We start from the raw sequence: 15,116 nt of genomic DNA on the forward strand, positions 1-15,116 counted from the left end.
GTCAATCAGGTGGGTTCTTAGAAGAATTAAATTGGTTACCATTGGATGGGTCAATCAGGTGGGTTCTTAGAAGAATTAAATTAGTTCCCATTGAATGGGTCAATCAGGTGGGTTCTTAGAATAATTAAATTGGTTTCCATTGGATGGGTCAATCAGGTGGGTTCTTAGAAGAATTAAATTAGTACCCATTGGATGGGTCAATCAGGTGGGTTCTTAGAAGAATTAAATTAGTACCCATTGGATGGGTCAATCAGGTGGGTTCTTAGAATAATTAAATTGGTTTCCATTGGATGGGTCAATCAGGTGGGTTCTTAGAAGAATTAAATTAGTACCCATTGGATGGGTCAATCAGGTGGGTTCTTAGAATAATTAAATTGGTTTCCATTGGATGGGTCAATCAGGTGGGTTCTTAGAAGAATTAAATTGGTTTCCATTGGATGGGTCAATCAGGTGGGTTCTTAGAAGAATTAAATTAGTACCCATTGGATGGGTCAATCAGGTGGGTTCTTAGAAGAATTAAATTAGTACCCATTGGATGGGTCAATCAGGTGGGTTCTTAGAAGAATTAAATTAGTACCCATTGGATGGGTCAGTCAGGTGGGTTCTTAGAAGAATTAAATTAGTACCCATTGGATGGGTCAATCAGGTGGGTTCTTAGAAGAATTAAATTAGTACCCATTGGATGGGTCAATCAGGTGGGTTCTTAGAAGAATTAAATTAGTACCCATTGGATGGGTCAATCAGGTGGGTTCTTAGAAGAATTAAATTAGTACCCATTGGATGGGTCAGTCAGGTGGGTTCTTAGAAGAATTAAATTAGTACCCATTGGATGGGTCAATCAGGTGGGTTCTTAGAAGAATTAAATTAGTACCCATTGGATGGGTCAATCAGGTGGGTTCTTAGAAGAATTAAATTAGTACCCATTGGATGGGTCAATCAGGTGGGTTCTTAGAAGAATTAAATTAGTACCCATTGGATGGGTCAATCAGGTGGGTTCTTAGAAGAATTAAATTAGTACCCATTGGATGGGTCAATCAGGTGGGTTCTTAGAAGAATTAAATTAGTACCCATTGGATGGGTCAATCAGGTGGGTTCTTAGAATAATTACATTGGTTTCCATTGGATGGGTCAATCAGGTGGGTTCTTAGAATAATTACATTGGTTTCCATTGGATGGGTCAATCAGGTGGGTTCTTAGAAGAATTAAATTAGTTCCCATTGGATGGGTCAGTCAGGTGGGTTCTTGAAATATGTGGGATATAATGAGTAGGAGAAAATTGTACTTTAGGGCTGTATGCATGTATATAAGAAGAGAACTGAGCAATTAATGCAATCCCATTTCAGATTCCTATCTCATATATTATTTTTTTTTAATTTCAGTCTGCAGATACATTTCATGTTGCATTTAGAAATAATTTGAGAAGAAACATTTGGATCATTCATTGGAATTACATTACATTCTCATTTGACTAAAACAATATTCTGGGACTATCGTGAATTTATTCTGGACAATGCCTTTGAGATACACCAAGACTGTTGGCAGACCAGTACCTTCAATGATCTGGAATTCATTTGGAATATTTGATTCCTCAGGACTTGTTATAGAATGTTTGGAATTATTTTGGATTTAAGTCATAATACTGTAAGTTCCTCTCAAATTTTCAATTTTTAGCTTAGAGAATTAAATTGTTTGTTATGTTTTGCAAACATGTAGGTTTTGCTTCAGTCTGTTACTTAGTTTATGACTATAGAGTCATAACATATACTAAATTACTTCCATCTGATTGAGCACAAATTCTTTATTGTTCCTTACCATTAATGTAATTTCTTGTTAAACTCAGTCAGAATGAGAGGAACTGTAGCCCAATATGTAGAATAAATACATCTTAGAATGTACTACACTTAAATACTATGATAAAACTATGTCTTTCAATTTCAAATAAAACCATCTTGGAATTATGTTAGAAGTAAACAATACTAATCGACTTGTTCTCTGCTCCTGTGTCTACTGGTCTGAATCTTGGCACCACATTTTAAAGCAATCTCTTGTGATTTTGTGATGTAGTTGCCATTTATTGACAGTACCTTTTATTACATTATTGAGATCATGTAATGTAATTGGACATTTATTGAGAGTATTGAGATTATGTAATTTAGTTGGCCATTTATTGACATTACCTTTTATTGCATTATACAAGCAATTCACTGAGATTATCTAATGTAGTTTACCATTTTTTGACAGTACCTTTTATTACATTATTGAGACTATATAATGTAGTTTGCCATTTATTGACATTACATTTTATTACATTATACAAGGAGTCCAGTAATAGTATGTAATAAAGTTGGCCATTCATTGACAGTACCTTTTATTACATTATAGATAAGCAATTCACTGAGATCATGGGATGTACTTGGCAATTTACTGACAGTACCTTTTATTAATTACATTAAGTAAGCAATCCATTAAGACTGTGTCATGTAGTTGGCCATTTATTGACAGTACCTTTTATTACATTATATCATCAATCATCTGATATTGTGTAATAGCTTAAGTCATTATTAACATCATGATCATCATCAAAACAAGCTATACACCACTCCCTCGATAACTCGTGCACATCGGGGTCCAGAAAACATCGACTATAAGTGAGGTGTGAGTTATCGAGGGACCTATAAAATAAGCCCATCACTTTCAACACTTGTGGTACTCCAGTTAGAATCGTCTTCTGCTGAAAATTTGTTCGTTATAGAATTAATTATTGTTTCATCTGACATGTATTCGGCTGTGGGGCAATCATTGTCAGTACAAATCCACTCTTCCATATCATCAAGAGAAACGCCCATCTCAAGACCATGAGTCTGTACGAATTTCTCCCAAACAGCCTCTGCATTAATGACATCAGTTTCACTGAAACCTTAGAAGTCACTATCATCGTCGCTGTCTCTGTTACCGTTTTGCTTTACGTCAAAGGCAACTCCAAGACCCTTAATCCAGCACCCCAGGTCTCCTGTAAGTGATTTTTTAATGCAACAAACACTTCCCCAAGTTGCTGATCAAAACAAAGCCGGCATGTAATTAGGCTCTCACAGAAGTACTCATGGGTTTTGATGTGACGGTCGATTGACTCTTTTCATGTTTTTAATGAACAGAATATGTTGTGATTATAATGTTTACACTGAAACGGAATTAAATGATTATAACGTGACTTTCACACAGCAAGACGTTTAACTGGTGTTTATTTCATTCTCTGTTGCCACCTGTTAGCATTTACCAGAAGTTTTCATTGATTGCTATTTCACCAGACTGTTTATTTACAGTATAATGACAACTATTTATCATAAAAACTTACATAATATATGATATCTTTAAACAGAGGTCTCGCTAGGATTTTAAAACTGGGTCTTTCTGCCTCTGAATTCAATCACTAAATATCAGTACATTTTCTCACCCGGCCGCCAGTCAAATCCTTTGAACTAGTGCCTAGCTATTGCATTATGTTCTTTTTTTATGTACTCTTATAAAATGGCAACATGTATGTACATCAAAGAGTCTTTCAGTCACTGAATTCTGTCATTGTAAATATCAGCACAGTTAACTGATCAACACATTTTCCCACAAAGCAGGTGGCTGAAAAAGGACCTGCAAATCTTTGAATTTTCCCACGCACCTATTACATGCATACGGAGGACTCCCGCCTCAGTGATTTTCTGCGTTCCATATAAAAAATTGGCGTCCAAATACGTGCAATTAAGCGTTTTTGAGATCTCTGAAATTAATTCTTATTTAGAACTTGCAAATTTCAAAATATGGACTATATTTTTACGGGCATTAATCACCATTTTCGATGATAAAATGAGCAACGTATCAAGGTTTAATTGATCAATTCTTATCGTAATTTTTTCATATTCAGCATATTTTAAAGATATTTTAGATACATTTTCTCTGGAAAAAAATCGAGAGCCAAGACGGACACCGCATTATAAGCGGGATCGCGAGTTATCTGGGCATGAGTTATCGAGGGAGCAGTGTATATAGCTGCAACAAAAAGGAGGAATAAAAGATTGAGAGCAGAAGAAGAAAGAAAAGAAGAGGAAACCAAAGATGATAAAGAGCTGTAAATGTACACTAAAGTAATGTTTATAACATTTTTGTACACGTGATTGAAATATAGGTCACATTTATCCATCTGTTTTTATTGAACTGTACTATTGTTTCATCACTATATAACCTCCCAATATACCAATGTCACTTTTAGAAATAAGGTACTGTAATGTATTCTATTTTAATCTTTTGGGGGTTGTATTGCATCTACCATATTTCAAGATCTTCTTTCTGGGGGTGGGAGCGGGCTTGTGAGTACCAGTTATAATGAGCTCTTATATCATTTACACCTTATTTTATGATCTATACACTTCTGAGATGCAAACTGTTTGAACATATTGCAGTAAAATACAGTCTCACTGAATATAACATGGATCATTGCTCAGGGTTATAAAGACAAAACACAAGTTTATCAATCATCAAATAACATGATAGGTTTCTGAATACAGGCAATACCTGTGTAAACTGTATGTATGTACTATATTATCTTCCCTGGAATACCAAATGTAGGTCAAAGTAATTTTGGTAAATGAATATTATTTTCCAGCAGGACTGTCACGTTTTTTCTATATCTTAGACCTCAAATTATCAAGGAAGAAATTGTCCTGTGATCTCATTCACCTTGCCTGGATAAGACTGTTGATGATATATCAAATAATTTACAAATACACACTAAAGGTTAATGCTAGCATATAAATTTTCACAGAAGACCAAAACATACCAATTACCTTGGTTCCCCGGTTCCATCACCTGGATTCGTCTTGTTCCATAAGTCATACAAGGTCTTATATGGTGATGCTGAATCTGGATTGGGAACCTTTCAGGAGAAAAATATACAAAAATGCAGTAGAACTTGGTCTCATTCAACCAGACATTATGTGTGACTTTGAGAGATCCCCACAATAAAACATTGAGTTTCTCATGAGCCTGTCTGAAGCTTTCCCAAGAAATGAAAATGTGATTGCACTTACTAATGGCATCAACATGGTCATGCTAAGATCATGTTAAGTTTCAACTTTACATAGGCATTTGTACTGGCCCATTGAGAATTACCTGTATTGGATTCTGTCTTTAATTATACTATTTTCATTTAAAACTTTAATAGCTTGTTGCACTGAATTATTGCACATAATATATACAGAGAACCTCATTAATCCGGACTTTGTTTATCTGGAAACCTCGCTATCCAGACAATTCAACAGGAACAGAATTCCTAAACGTTACTTTGCTCCATTAATCAAGAAATCTGCATCCTGGATCAGGAAATCAAAATTGGGGACCAAAGTGTAAATTTACTTTAAAACTTGTATCAATAATCCAGAAATAATCTGTCCAAAAATAAGAAAATTCAACAACTCGTATATGAAAATATAGTCAGTCGGATAATACAGATTCACATATATGCAAATTTGGAGGTGTGTCAATGTATCAATCTCTGATTGGTCAAATTCTAGTGGTATGTTAAAGTTATCAATTCATCACATATATGTGTGGAGAAACTATGAAGCATGACCATATTGTAACCAGCGATTGTATAAACAATGTCTGTTTTAGCTAGTCACCAACGGGTGTGTTAATAATTACAAAAAAACACTGGGATCAAATCATCCATGCTTTTTGATATAACATAAGGTAAATAAATTAAGTGTGTCATTAAGCCTTTTTGTTGTTTACCAGTTGTATGTAACAATCACAGTTTATTGATGGCTGTACAAATACAGTTGATTGAATTAAAACACAATAATGAAACCCTTGAGAATATATGGCCACTATCAATAATCACTGCAGATAGATCTGCCAAAGAATCCAAGCAAACAAAGGTTACAGATTTAAATTCTTCAAGAAATTGACATAATAAATATATGTACAGTACATACATGTACATAGTGTGATGTGTTTGATTTGTTAATTGTCTTAACTAATATTTACTGTACATGTATGTACAAGCGCATGTTATAATAATGTGAAATAAATATATGTCAATATATGTATTAATTTATTTCAACCATTATTGAATATACTGTATATTTACAGCTAACATATACAGTGTACGTGTACATGTATATGGTGTGATGACATCATAAAATAAAAATGTGCATGATTCAATTATCCAGAAAACTCATTAATCCAGATATGTTCACTGGGAACGAATGTGTCAGGATTAATGATGCTCCACTGTATAGGAAAGTTTGGAGATGGGAAAGATGTCTTTGTAGTTTCACTTCTACAAAGTTCTATCAAATCACCTTCATTGGTAACAGAGACAAGCATTTGGAGTCACATGAGAGTCGGGCTAGGCTACTATATGTCTGAGTAGAATTTAGAGGCTGCATGCAAAAGATTGCTTCATTATGACACTGACCCAGTCATTCAATTGATGCTGAGTAGCTAAGTGATGCTGGGTATTCACCTAAATTCAGTTTATTCAAATTAGGCTGAGCATTCAAGTGATTGGTGTTCAAGTTGTTTTGGTTTCACTTGTACATGTAGTTCAGTTACAGGTTAATTAGGAAAATATATGAGCTTTACAATAGCCACATCTCCTAGTGTGAAAGTATTGTGGGAATTTAGCAATAAATAAAAATAAGATAAACTAATAAATTCAGATCACAATATAACCAGGGTGCCAAATTAGGCAAAAGTACATTTATCTATTAATATATAAGGTAACTTAGTAAATTTTCTGGTTTAGCTTTAAGGTATGTTTTCCTGACATTTTGCCAAATTGTCAACTTAGCAGCTAAGTGTGATCACAAAAAAAAAAATGTTTTATCCATACAGTGCAACTATAACTTCAACAAATGATCCTAAAAATTTTGTGTTTAAAAAGAAATAGATTTGATAGAAGTTTTGTTGCATCAATGTTGCTTTTAGATTTACTGGAATGTTATTAGAAAAGTTCAGTTTGTGTAAGAGCTTAGCATCCTGGAAATTTTAAGTACAGTAAAACCACCACCCCACACACACTATCAGGTAGTGACCAATCATATCATAGCTTGATGCTCCTCAAACTGAAAAGCATCCTCTGGAATGTACTGTTGCTAATGATAACTCTCACTAATATGAAATGATGGGCTGGGGTCTGATATGCAACTAAAATAAGCAGACAGGTAATTCCAATGATAAACATGTCATGAATGTTTGTGCTGATGTTTGTCAGACATCGTTTATATTGGAAATCTCAATTTTAGTCAGATTGCCATTCCCTAGTACAATAATCCCTCGTTATCAGGTGCCTTGGTATAAAACATTCACTCGATATAGTGGGTGTACTCATGCTTTCTGCAGCATCATGTAATATTCAATCTGCTTATAACAAAGATCTATAAATGCATAAGTAACTGGTATCAGCTCATGTTCCATTGACCTTTTGACTATCCAATCAAATTACAGCTTTACAGTGGTCAAAGGAATGTAGTGTTATTTATAATCTCCCAAATAGGAAATGCAGCACTTTATCTGAAATTCCAAGGTTCAACAGAACAGCAACATGTTTGGATACCTGTCCGACATCTGTTGTTAGAGATCTCAGTCACAATCAGATTGTAGCAATGTCATGTATGAATATACCCTAGTATAAGGTGACCTCACTGACAGCATGATATACTTGTGTGGTTCCCATGAAGAGGGTTATTGTGTGAGATCACTGTAGAAAATCTTATGATCTTTATAGCTGTCATTTAATTTGATCTTCATTTCGAGAAGATTTCTATCTTTAGCACCAAGTAACACAGTGCATCACATGTAACAACCTCTGCAAAGTTTCCGATGGAATAGCCTGGACTTTACTGCCTCAAAATACTCTACCACCTCAGATTTAGATGCTCAACTAATCAAAGAATACATTACATTCACAGATGTGCTAGATGAATATTTAGGAATATTTCTACTCACAATTTTAGTAGCTTGATAAAGTGGATCCTGAAGAAGTGGACTTGTACCAGCTATCAGATTATCTATGAAGTCCACTGCATAGTCCACATTTATATAGGCTACAGCTCTCTCATACAACACCTTCATGTATTCCTGTGCAAGGAACAAAAAATATACTTTCTATAGTACAGTAATTTCACAGACATAGCAAACAACTCTTTTCTCTACACATTACTGTACAGTACTCTAAGAGGCATGTGAAACAAATCTTATTCCTCTGCTCATTATTGTACAGTACAGAACAGAACTCATATTCCTCTACTCATTATTGTACAGTACTTTAAGAGGCAGTTGAAACAAATCTTATTCCTCTACTCATTATTGTACAGTACTCTAACAGAACTCATAAACTCATTCCTCTACTCATTACTGTACAGTACTTTAAGAGGCATTTGAAACAAATCTTATTCCTCTACTCATTATTATACAGTACTCTAACAGACAGGTGAAGCAACTCTTATTCCTTTATGCATTATTGTACAGTACTCTAACATAACTCTTATTCCTCCCATCATTATTGTAAAGTGCTCTCACAGACATAGCAAGCAACTCTTCTTATTCCTCTACTCATTTTGTACAGCACTATCAAAGACATAGAAAGCGACTCTTAATTTTCCACTTAATAGTGTACAGTACTGATAGCTAGCAATTCTTATTCCTCCACTTATTCTTGTACAGTACTCTCATAGACATAGAAAGCAACTCTTATTCTTCCACTTAATACTGTAATACTGTAAAGTACTTATAGACATACCTGACAACTATTATTAATCCACTAATTATTGTACAGTACTCTCACAGACATGGCAAGCAACTACTATTATTCCACTTAACAGTGTAAAGTAGTCATACCTAGCAACTATTATTCCTCCACTAATTATTGTACAGTACTCTCACAGACATGGCAAGCAACTACTATTATTCCACTTAACAGTGCAAAGTAGTCATACCTAGCAACTATTATTCCTCCACTAATTATTGTACAGTACTCTCACAGACATGGCAAGCAACTATTATTATTCCACTTAACAGTGTAAAGTAGTCATACCTAGCAACTTTTATTCCTCCACTAATTATTCTACACTACTCTCACAGACATGGCAAGCAACTATTATTATTCCACTTAACAGTGTAAAGTAGTCATACCTAGCAACTATTATTCCTCCACTTATTATTGTACAGAACTCTCACAGACATGGCAAGCAACTATTATTATTCCACTTAACAGTGTAAAGTAGTCATACCTAGCAACTATTATTCCTCCACTAATTATTGTACAGTACTCTCACAGACATGGCAAGCAACTATTATTATTCCACTTAACAGCGTAAAGTAGTCATACCTAGCAACTATTATTCCTCCACTAATTATTGTACAGTACTCTCACAGACATGGCAAGCAACTATTATTATTCCACTTAACAGCGTAAAGTAGTCATACCTAGCAACTATTATTCCTCCACTAATTATTTTACAGTACTCTCACAGACATGGCAAGCAACTATTATTATTCCACTTAACAGTATAAAGTAGTCATACCTAGCAACTTTTATTCCTCCACTTATTATTGTACAGAACTCTCACAGACATGGCAAGCAATTATTATTATTCCACTTAACAGTGTAAAGTAGTCATACCTAGCAACTATTATTCCTCCACTAATTATTCTACAGTACTCTCACAGACATGGCAAGCAACTATTATTACTCCACTTAACAGTGTAAAGTAGTCATACCTAGCAACTATTATTCCTCCACTAATTATTGTACAGTACTCTCACAGACATGGCAAGCAACTATTATTATTCCACTTAACAGTGTAAAGTAGTCATACCTAGCAACCATTATTCCTCCACTAATTATTTTACAGTACTCTCACAGACATGGCAAGCAACTATTATTATTCCACTTAACAGTGTAAAGTAGTCATACCTAGCAACTATTATTCCTCCACTAATTATTTTACAGTACTCTCACAGACATGGCAAGCAACTACTATTATTCCACTTAACAGTGTAAAGTAGTCATACCTAGCAACTATTATTCCTCCACTAATTATTGTACAGTACTCTCACAGACATGGCAAGCAACTATTATTATTCCACTTAACAGTGTAAAGTAGTCATACCTAGCAACTATTATTCCTCCACTAATTATTTTACAGTACTCTCACAGACATGGCAAGCAACTATTATTATTCCACTTAACAGTGTAAAGTAGTCATACCTAGCAACTATTATTCCTCCACTAATTATTGTACAGTACTCTCACAGACATGGCAAGCAACTATTATTATTCCACTTAACAGTGTAAAGTAGTCATACCTAGCAACTATTATTCCTCCACTAATTATTGTACAGTACTCTCAAAGACATGGCAAGCAACTATTATTACTCCACTTAACAGTGTAAAGTAGTCATACCTAGCAACTATTATTCCTCCACTTATTATTGTACAGAACTCTCACAGACATGGCAAGCAACTATTATTATTCCACTTAACAGTGTAAAGTAGTCATACCTAGCAACTATTATTCCTCCACTAATTATTGTACAGAACTCTCACAGACATGGCAAGCAACTATTATTATTCCACTTAACAGTGTAAAGTAGTCATACCTAGCAACTATTATTCCTCCACTAATTATTGTACAGTACTCTCACAGACATGGCAAGCAACTATTATTATTCCACTTAACAGTGTAAAGTAGTCATACCCAGCAACTATTATTCCTCCACTAATTATTGTACAGTAGTCTCACAGACATGGCAAGCAACTATTATTATTCCACTTCACAGTGTAAAGTAGTCACACTTAGTAACTTTTATTCCTCCACTTATTATTGTACAGAACTCTCACAGACATGGCAAGCAACTATTATTATTCCACTTAACAGTGTAAAGTAGTCATACCTAGCAACTATTATTCCTCCACTAATTATTTTACAGTACTCTCACAGACATGGCAAGCAACTATTATTATTCCACTTAACAGTGTAAAGTAGTCATACCTAGCAACTATTATTCCTCCACTTATTATTGTACAGAACTCTCACAGACATGGCAAGCAACTATTATTATTCCACTTAACAGTGTAAAGTAGTCATACCTAGCAACTATTATTCCTCCACTAATTATTGTACAGAACTCTCACAGACATGGCAAGCAACTATTATTATTCCACTTAACAGTGTAAAGTAGTCATACCTAGCAACTATTATTCCTCCACTATTATTTTACAGTACTCTCACAGACATGGCAAGCAACTATTATTATTCCACTTAACAGTGTAAAGTAGTCATACCTAGCAACTATTATTCCTCCACTAATTATTGTACAGAACTCTCACAGACATGGCAAGCAACTATCATTATTCCACTCAACAGTGTAAAGTAGTCATACTTAGTGACTTTCATTCCTCCACTTATTATTGTACAGAACTCTCACAGACATGGCAAGCAACTATTATTATTCCACTTAACAGTGTAAAGTAGTCATACCTAGCAACTATTATTCCTCCACTAATTATTTTACAGTACTCTCACAGACATGGCAAGCAACTATTATTATTCCACTTAACAGTGTAAAGTAGTCATACCTAGCAACTATTATTCCTCCACTTATTATTGTACAGAACTCTCACAGACATGGCAAGCAACTATTATTATTCCACTTAACAGTGTAAAGTAGTCATACCTAGCAACTATTATTCCTCCACTAATTATTGTACAGAACTCTCACAGACATGGCAAGCAACTATTATTATTCCACTTAACAGTGTAAAGTAGTCATACCTAGCAACTATTATTCCTCCACTAATTATTTTACAGTACTCTCACAGACATGGCAAGCAACTATTATTATTCCACTTAACAGTGTAAAGTAGTCATACCTAGCAACTATTATTCCTCCACTAATTATTGTACAGTACTCTCACAGACATGGCAAGCAACTATTATTATTCCACTTAACAGTGTAAAGTAGTCATACCTAGCAACTATTATTCCTCCACTAATTATTGTACAGTACTCTCACAGACATGGCAAGCAACTATTATTACTCCACTTAAAAGTGTAAAGTAGTCATACCTAGCAACTATTATTCCTCCACTAATTATTGTACAGTACTCTCACAGACATGGCAAGCAACTATTATTACTCCACTTAACAGTGTAAAGTAGTCATACCTAGCAACTATTATTCCTCCACTAATTATTGTACAGTACTCTCACAGACATGGCAAGCAACTATTATTACTCCACTTAACAGTGTAAAGTAGTCATACCTAGCAACTATTATTCCTCCACTAATTATTGTACAGTACTCTCACAGACATGGCAAGCAACTATTATTATTCCACTTAACAGTGTAAAGTAGTCATACCTAGCAACTATTATTCCTCCACTAATTATTGTACAGTACTCTCACAGACATGGCAAGCAACTATTATTATTCCACTTAACAGTGTAAAGTAGTCATACCTAGCAACTTTTATTCCTCCACTTATTATTGTACAGAACTCTCACAGACATGGCAAGCAACTATTATTATTCCACTTAACAGTGTAAAGTAGTCATACCTAGCAACTTTTATTCCTCCACTAATTATTGTACAGAACTCTCACAGACATGGCAAGCAACTATTATTATTCCACTTAACAGTGTAAAGTAGTCATACCTAGCAACTATTATTCCTCCACTAATTATTTTACAGCACTCTCACAGACATGGCAAGCAACTATTATTATTCCACTTAACAGTGTAAAGTAGTCATACCTAGCAACTATTATTCCTCCACTAATTATTGTACAGAACTCTCACAGACATGGCAAGCAACTATTATTATTCCACTTAACAGTGTAAAGTAGTCATACCTAGCAACTATTATTCCTCCACTAATTATTGTACAGTACTCTCACAGACATGGCAAGCAACTATTATTATTCCACTTAACAGTGTAAAGTAGTCATCCTTAGTAACTTTTATTCCTCCACTTATTATTGTACAGTACTCTCACAGACATGGCAAGCAACTATTATTATTCCACTTAACAGTGTAAAGTATTCATACCTAGCAACTATTATTCCTCCACTAATTATTTTACAGTACTCTCACAGACATGGCAAGCAACTATTATTATTCCACTTAACAGTGTAAAGTAGTCATACCTAGCAACTATTATTCCTCCACTAATTATTGTACAGTACTCCCACAGACATGGCAAGCAACTATTATTACTCCACTTAACAGTGTAAAGTAGTCATACCTAGCAACTATTATTCCTCCACTTAGTATTGTACAGAACTCTCACAGACATGGCAAGCAACTATTATTATTCCACTTAACAGTGTAAAGTAGTGATACCTAGCAACTATTATTCCTCCACTAATTATTGTACAGAACTCTCACAGACATGGCAAGCAACTATTATTATTCCACTTAACAGTGTAAAGTAGTCATACCTAGAAACTATTATTCCTCCACTAATTATTTTACAGTACTCTCACAGACATGGCAAGCAACTATTATTATTCCACTTAACAGTGTAAAGTAGTCATACCTAGCAACTATTATCCCTCCACTAATTATTGTACAGTACTCTCACAGACATGGCAAGCAACTATTATTATTCCACTTAACAGTGTAAAGTAGTCATACCTAGCAACTTTTATTCCTCCACTAATTATTGTACAGTACTCTCACAGACATGGCAAGCAACTATTATTACTCCACTTAACAGTGTAAAGTAGTAATACCTAGGAACTATTATTGATCCACTTATTATTGTACAGTACTCTCACAGACATGTCAAGCAACTATTATTATTCCACTTAACAGTGTAAAGTAGTCATACCTAGCAACTATTATTCCTCCACTAATTATTTTACAGTACTCTCACAGACATGGCAAGCAACTATTATTATTCCACTTAACAGTGTAAAGTAGTCATACCTAGCAACTATTATTCCTCCACTAATTATTTTACAGTACTCTCACAGACATGGCAAGCAACTATTATTATTCCACTTAACAGTGTAAAGTAGTCATACATAGCAACTTTTATTCCTCCACTAATTATTGTACAGAACTCTCACAGACATGGCAAGCAACTATTATTATTCCACTTAACAGTGTAAAGTAGTCATACCTAGCAACTATTATTCCTCCACTTATTATTGTACAGAACTCTCACAGACATGGCAAGCAACTATTATTATTCCACTTAACAGTGTAAAGTAGTCATACCTAGCAACTATTATTCCTCCACTTATTATTGTACAGAACTCTCACAGACATGGCAAGCAACTATTATTATTTAACTTAACAGTGTAAAGTAGTCATACCTAGCAACTATTATTCCTCCACTAATTATTGTACAGTACTCTCACAGACATGGCAAGCAACTATTATTATTCCATTTAACAGTGTAAAGTAGTCATCCCTAGCAACTATTATTCCTCCACTAATTATTTTACAGTACTCTCACAGACATGGCAAGCAACTATTATTATTTAACTTAACAGTGTAAAGTAGTCATACCTAGCAACTATTATTCCTCCACTTATTATTGTACAGAACTCTCACAGACATGGCAAGCAACTATTATTATTCCACTTAACAGTGTAAAGTAGTCATACCTAGCAACTATTATTCCTCCACTAATTATTGTACAGTACTCTCACAGACATGGCAAGCAACTATTATTATTCCATTTAACAGTGTAAAGTAGTCATCCCTAGCAACTATTATTCCTCCACTTATTATTGTACAGAACTCTCACAGACATGGAAAGCAACTATTATTATTCCACTTAACAGTGTAAAGTAGTCATACCTAGCAACTATTATTCCTCCACTAATTATTGTACAGAACTCTCACAGACATGGCAAGCAACTATTATTATTCCACTTAACAGTGTAAAGTAGTCATACCTAGCAACTATTATTCCTCCACTAATTATTTTACAGTACTCTCACAGACATGGCAAGCAACTATTATTATTCCACTTAACAGTGTAAAGTAGTCATACCTAGCAACTATTATTCCTCCACTAATTATTGTACAGAACTCTCACACACATGGC

At 34.5% G+C, this 15,116-nt stretch overlaps 1 protein-coding gene across 3 annotated transcripts in view; it reads right to left on the minus strand.

Moving 5' to 3' along the window:
- The window catches only part of LOC149786101 (glutamate carboxypeptidase 2-like), a 214,628-nt gene that overhangs the window by 30,103 nt on the left and 169,409 nt on the right, over positions 1 to 15,116 (minus strand). For all 3 annotated transcript variants that reach the window (XM_089976416.1, XM_089976414.1, XM_089976415.1), the window contains 2 exons: positions 7,999 to 8,130; positions 4,833 to 4,921 (listed from right to left, as the gene is read on the minus strand). In XM_089976416.1, coding sequence (XP_089832542.1) covers positions 4,833 to 4,921; positions 7,999 to 8,130 — 221 coding nt within the window. The remainder of the gene's footprint in view (positions 1 to 4,832; positions 4,922 to 7,998; positions 8,131 to 15,116) is intronic.

This window comes from Sinohyriopsis cumingii, chromosome 12, assembly GCF_028554795.1.
Source record: "Sinohyriopsis cumingii isolate HCF-2022 chromosome 12, ASM2855479v2, whole genome shotgun sequence".
Lineage (NCBI taxonomy): Eukaryota > Metazoa > Mollusca > Bivalvia > Unionida > Unionidae > Sinohyriopsis > Sinohyriopsis cumingii.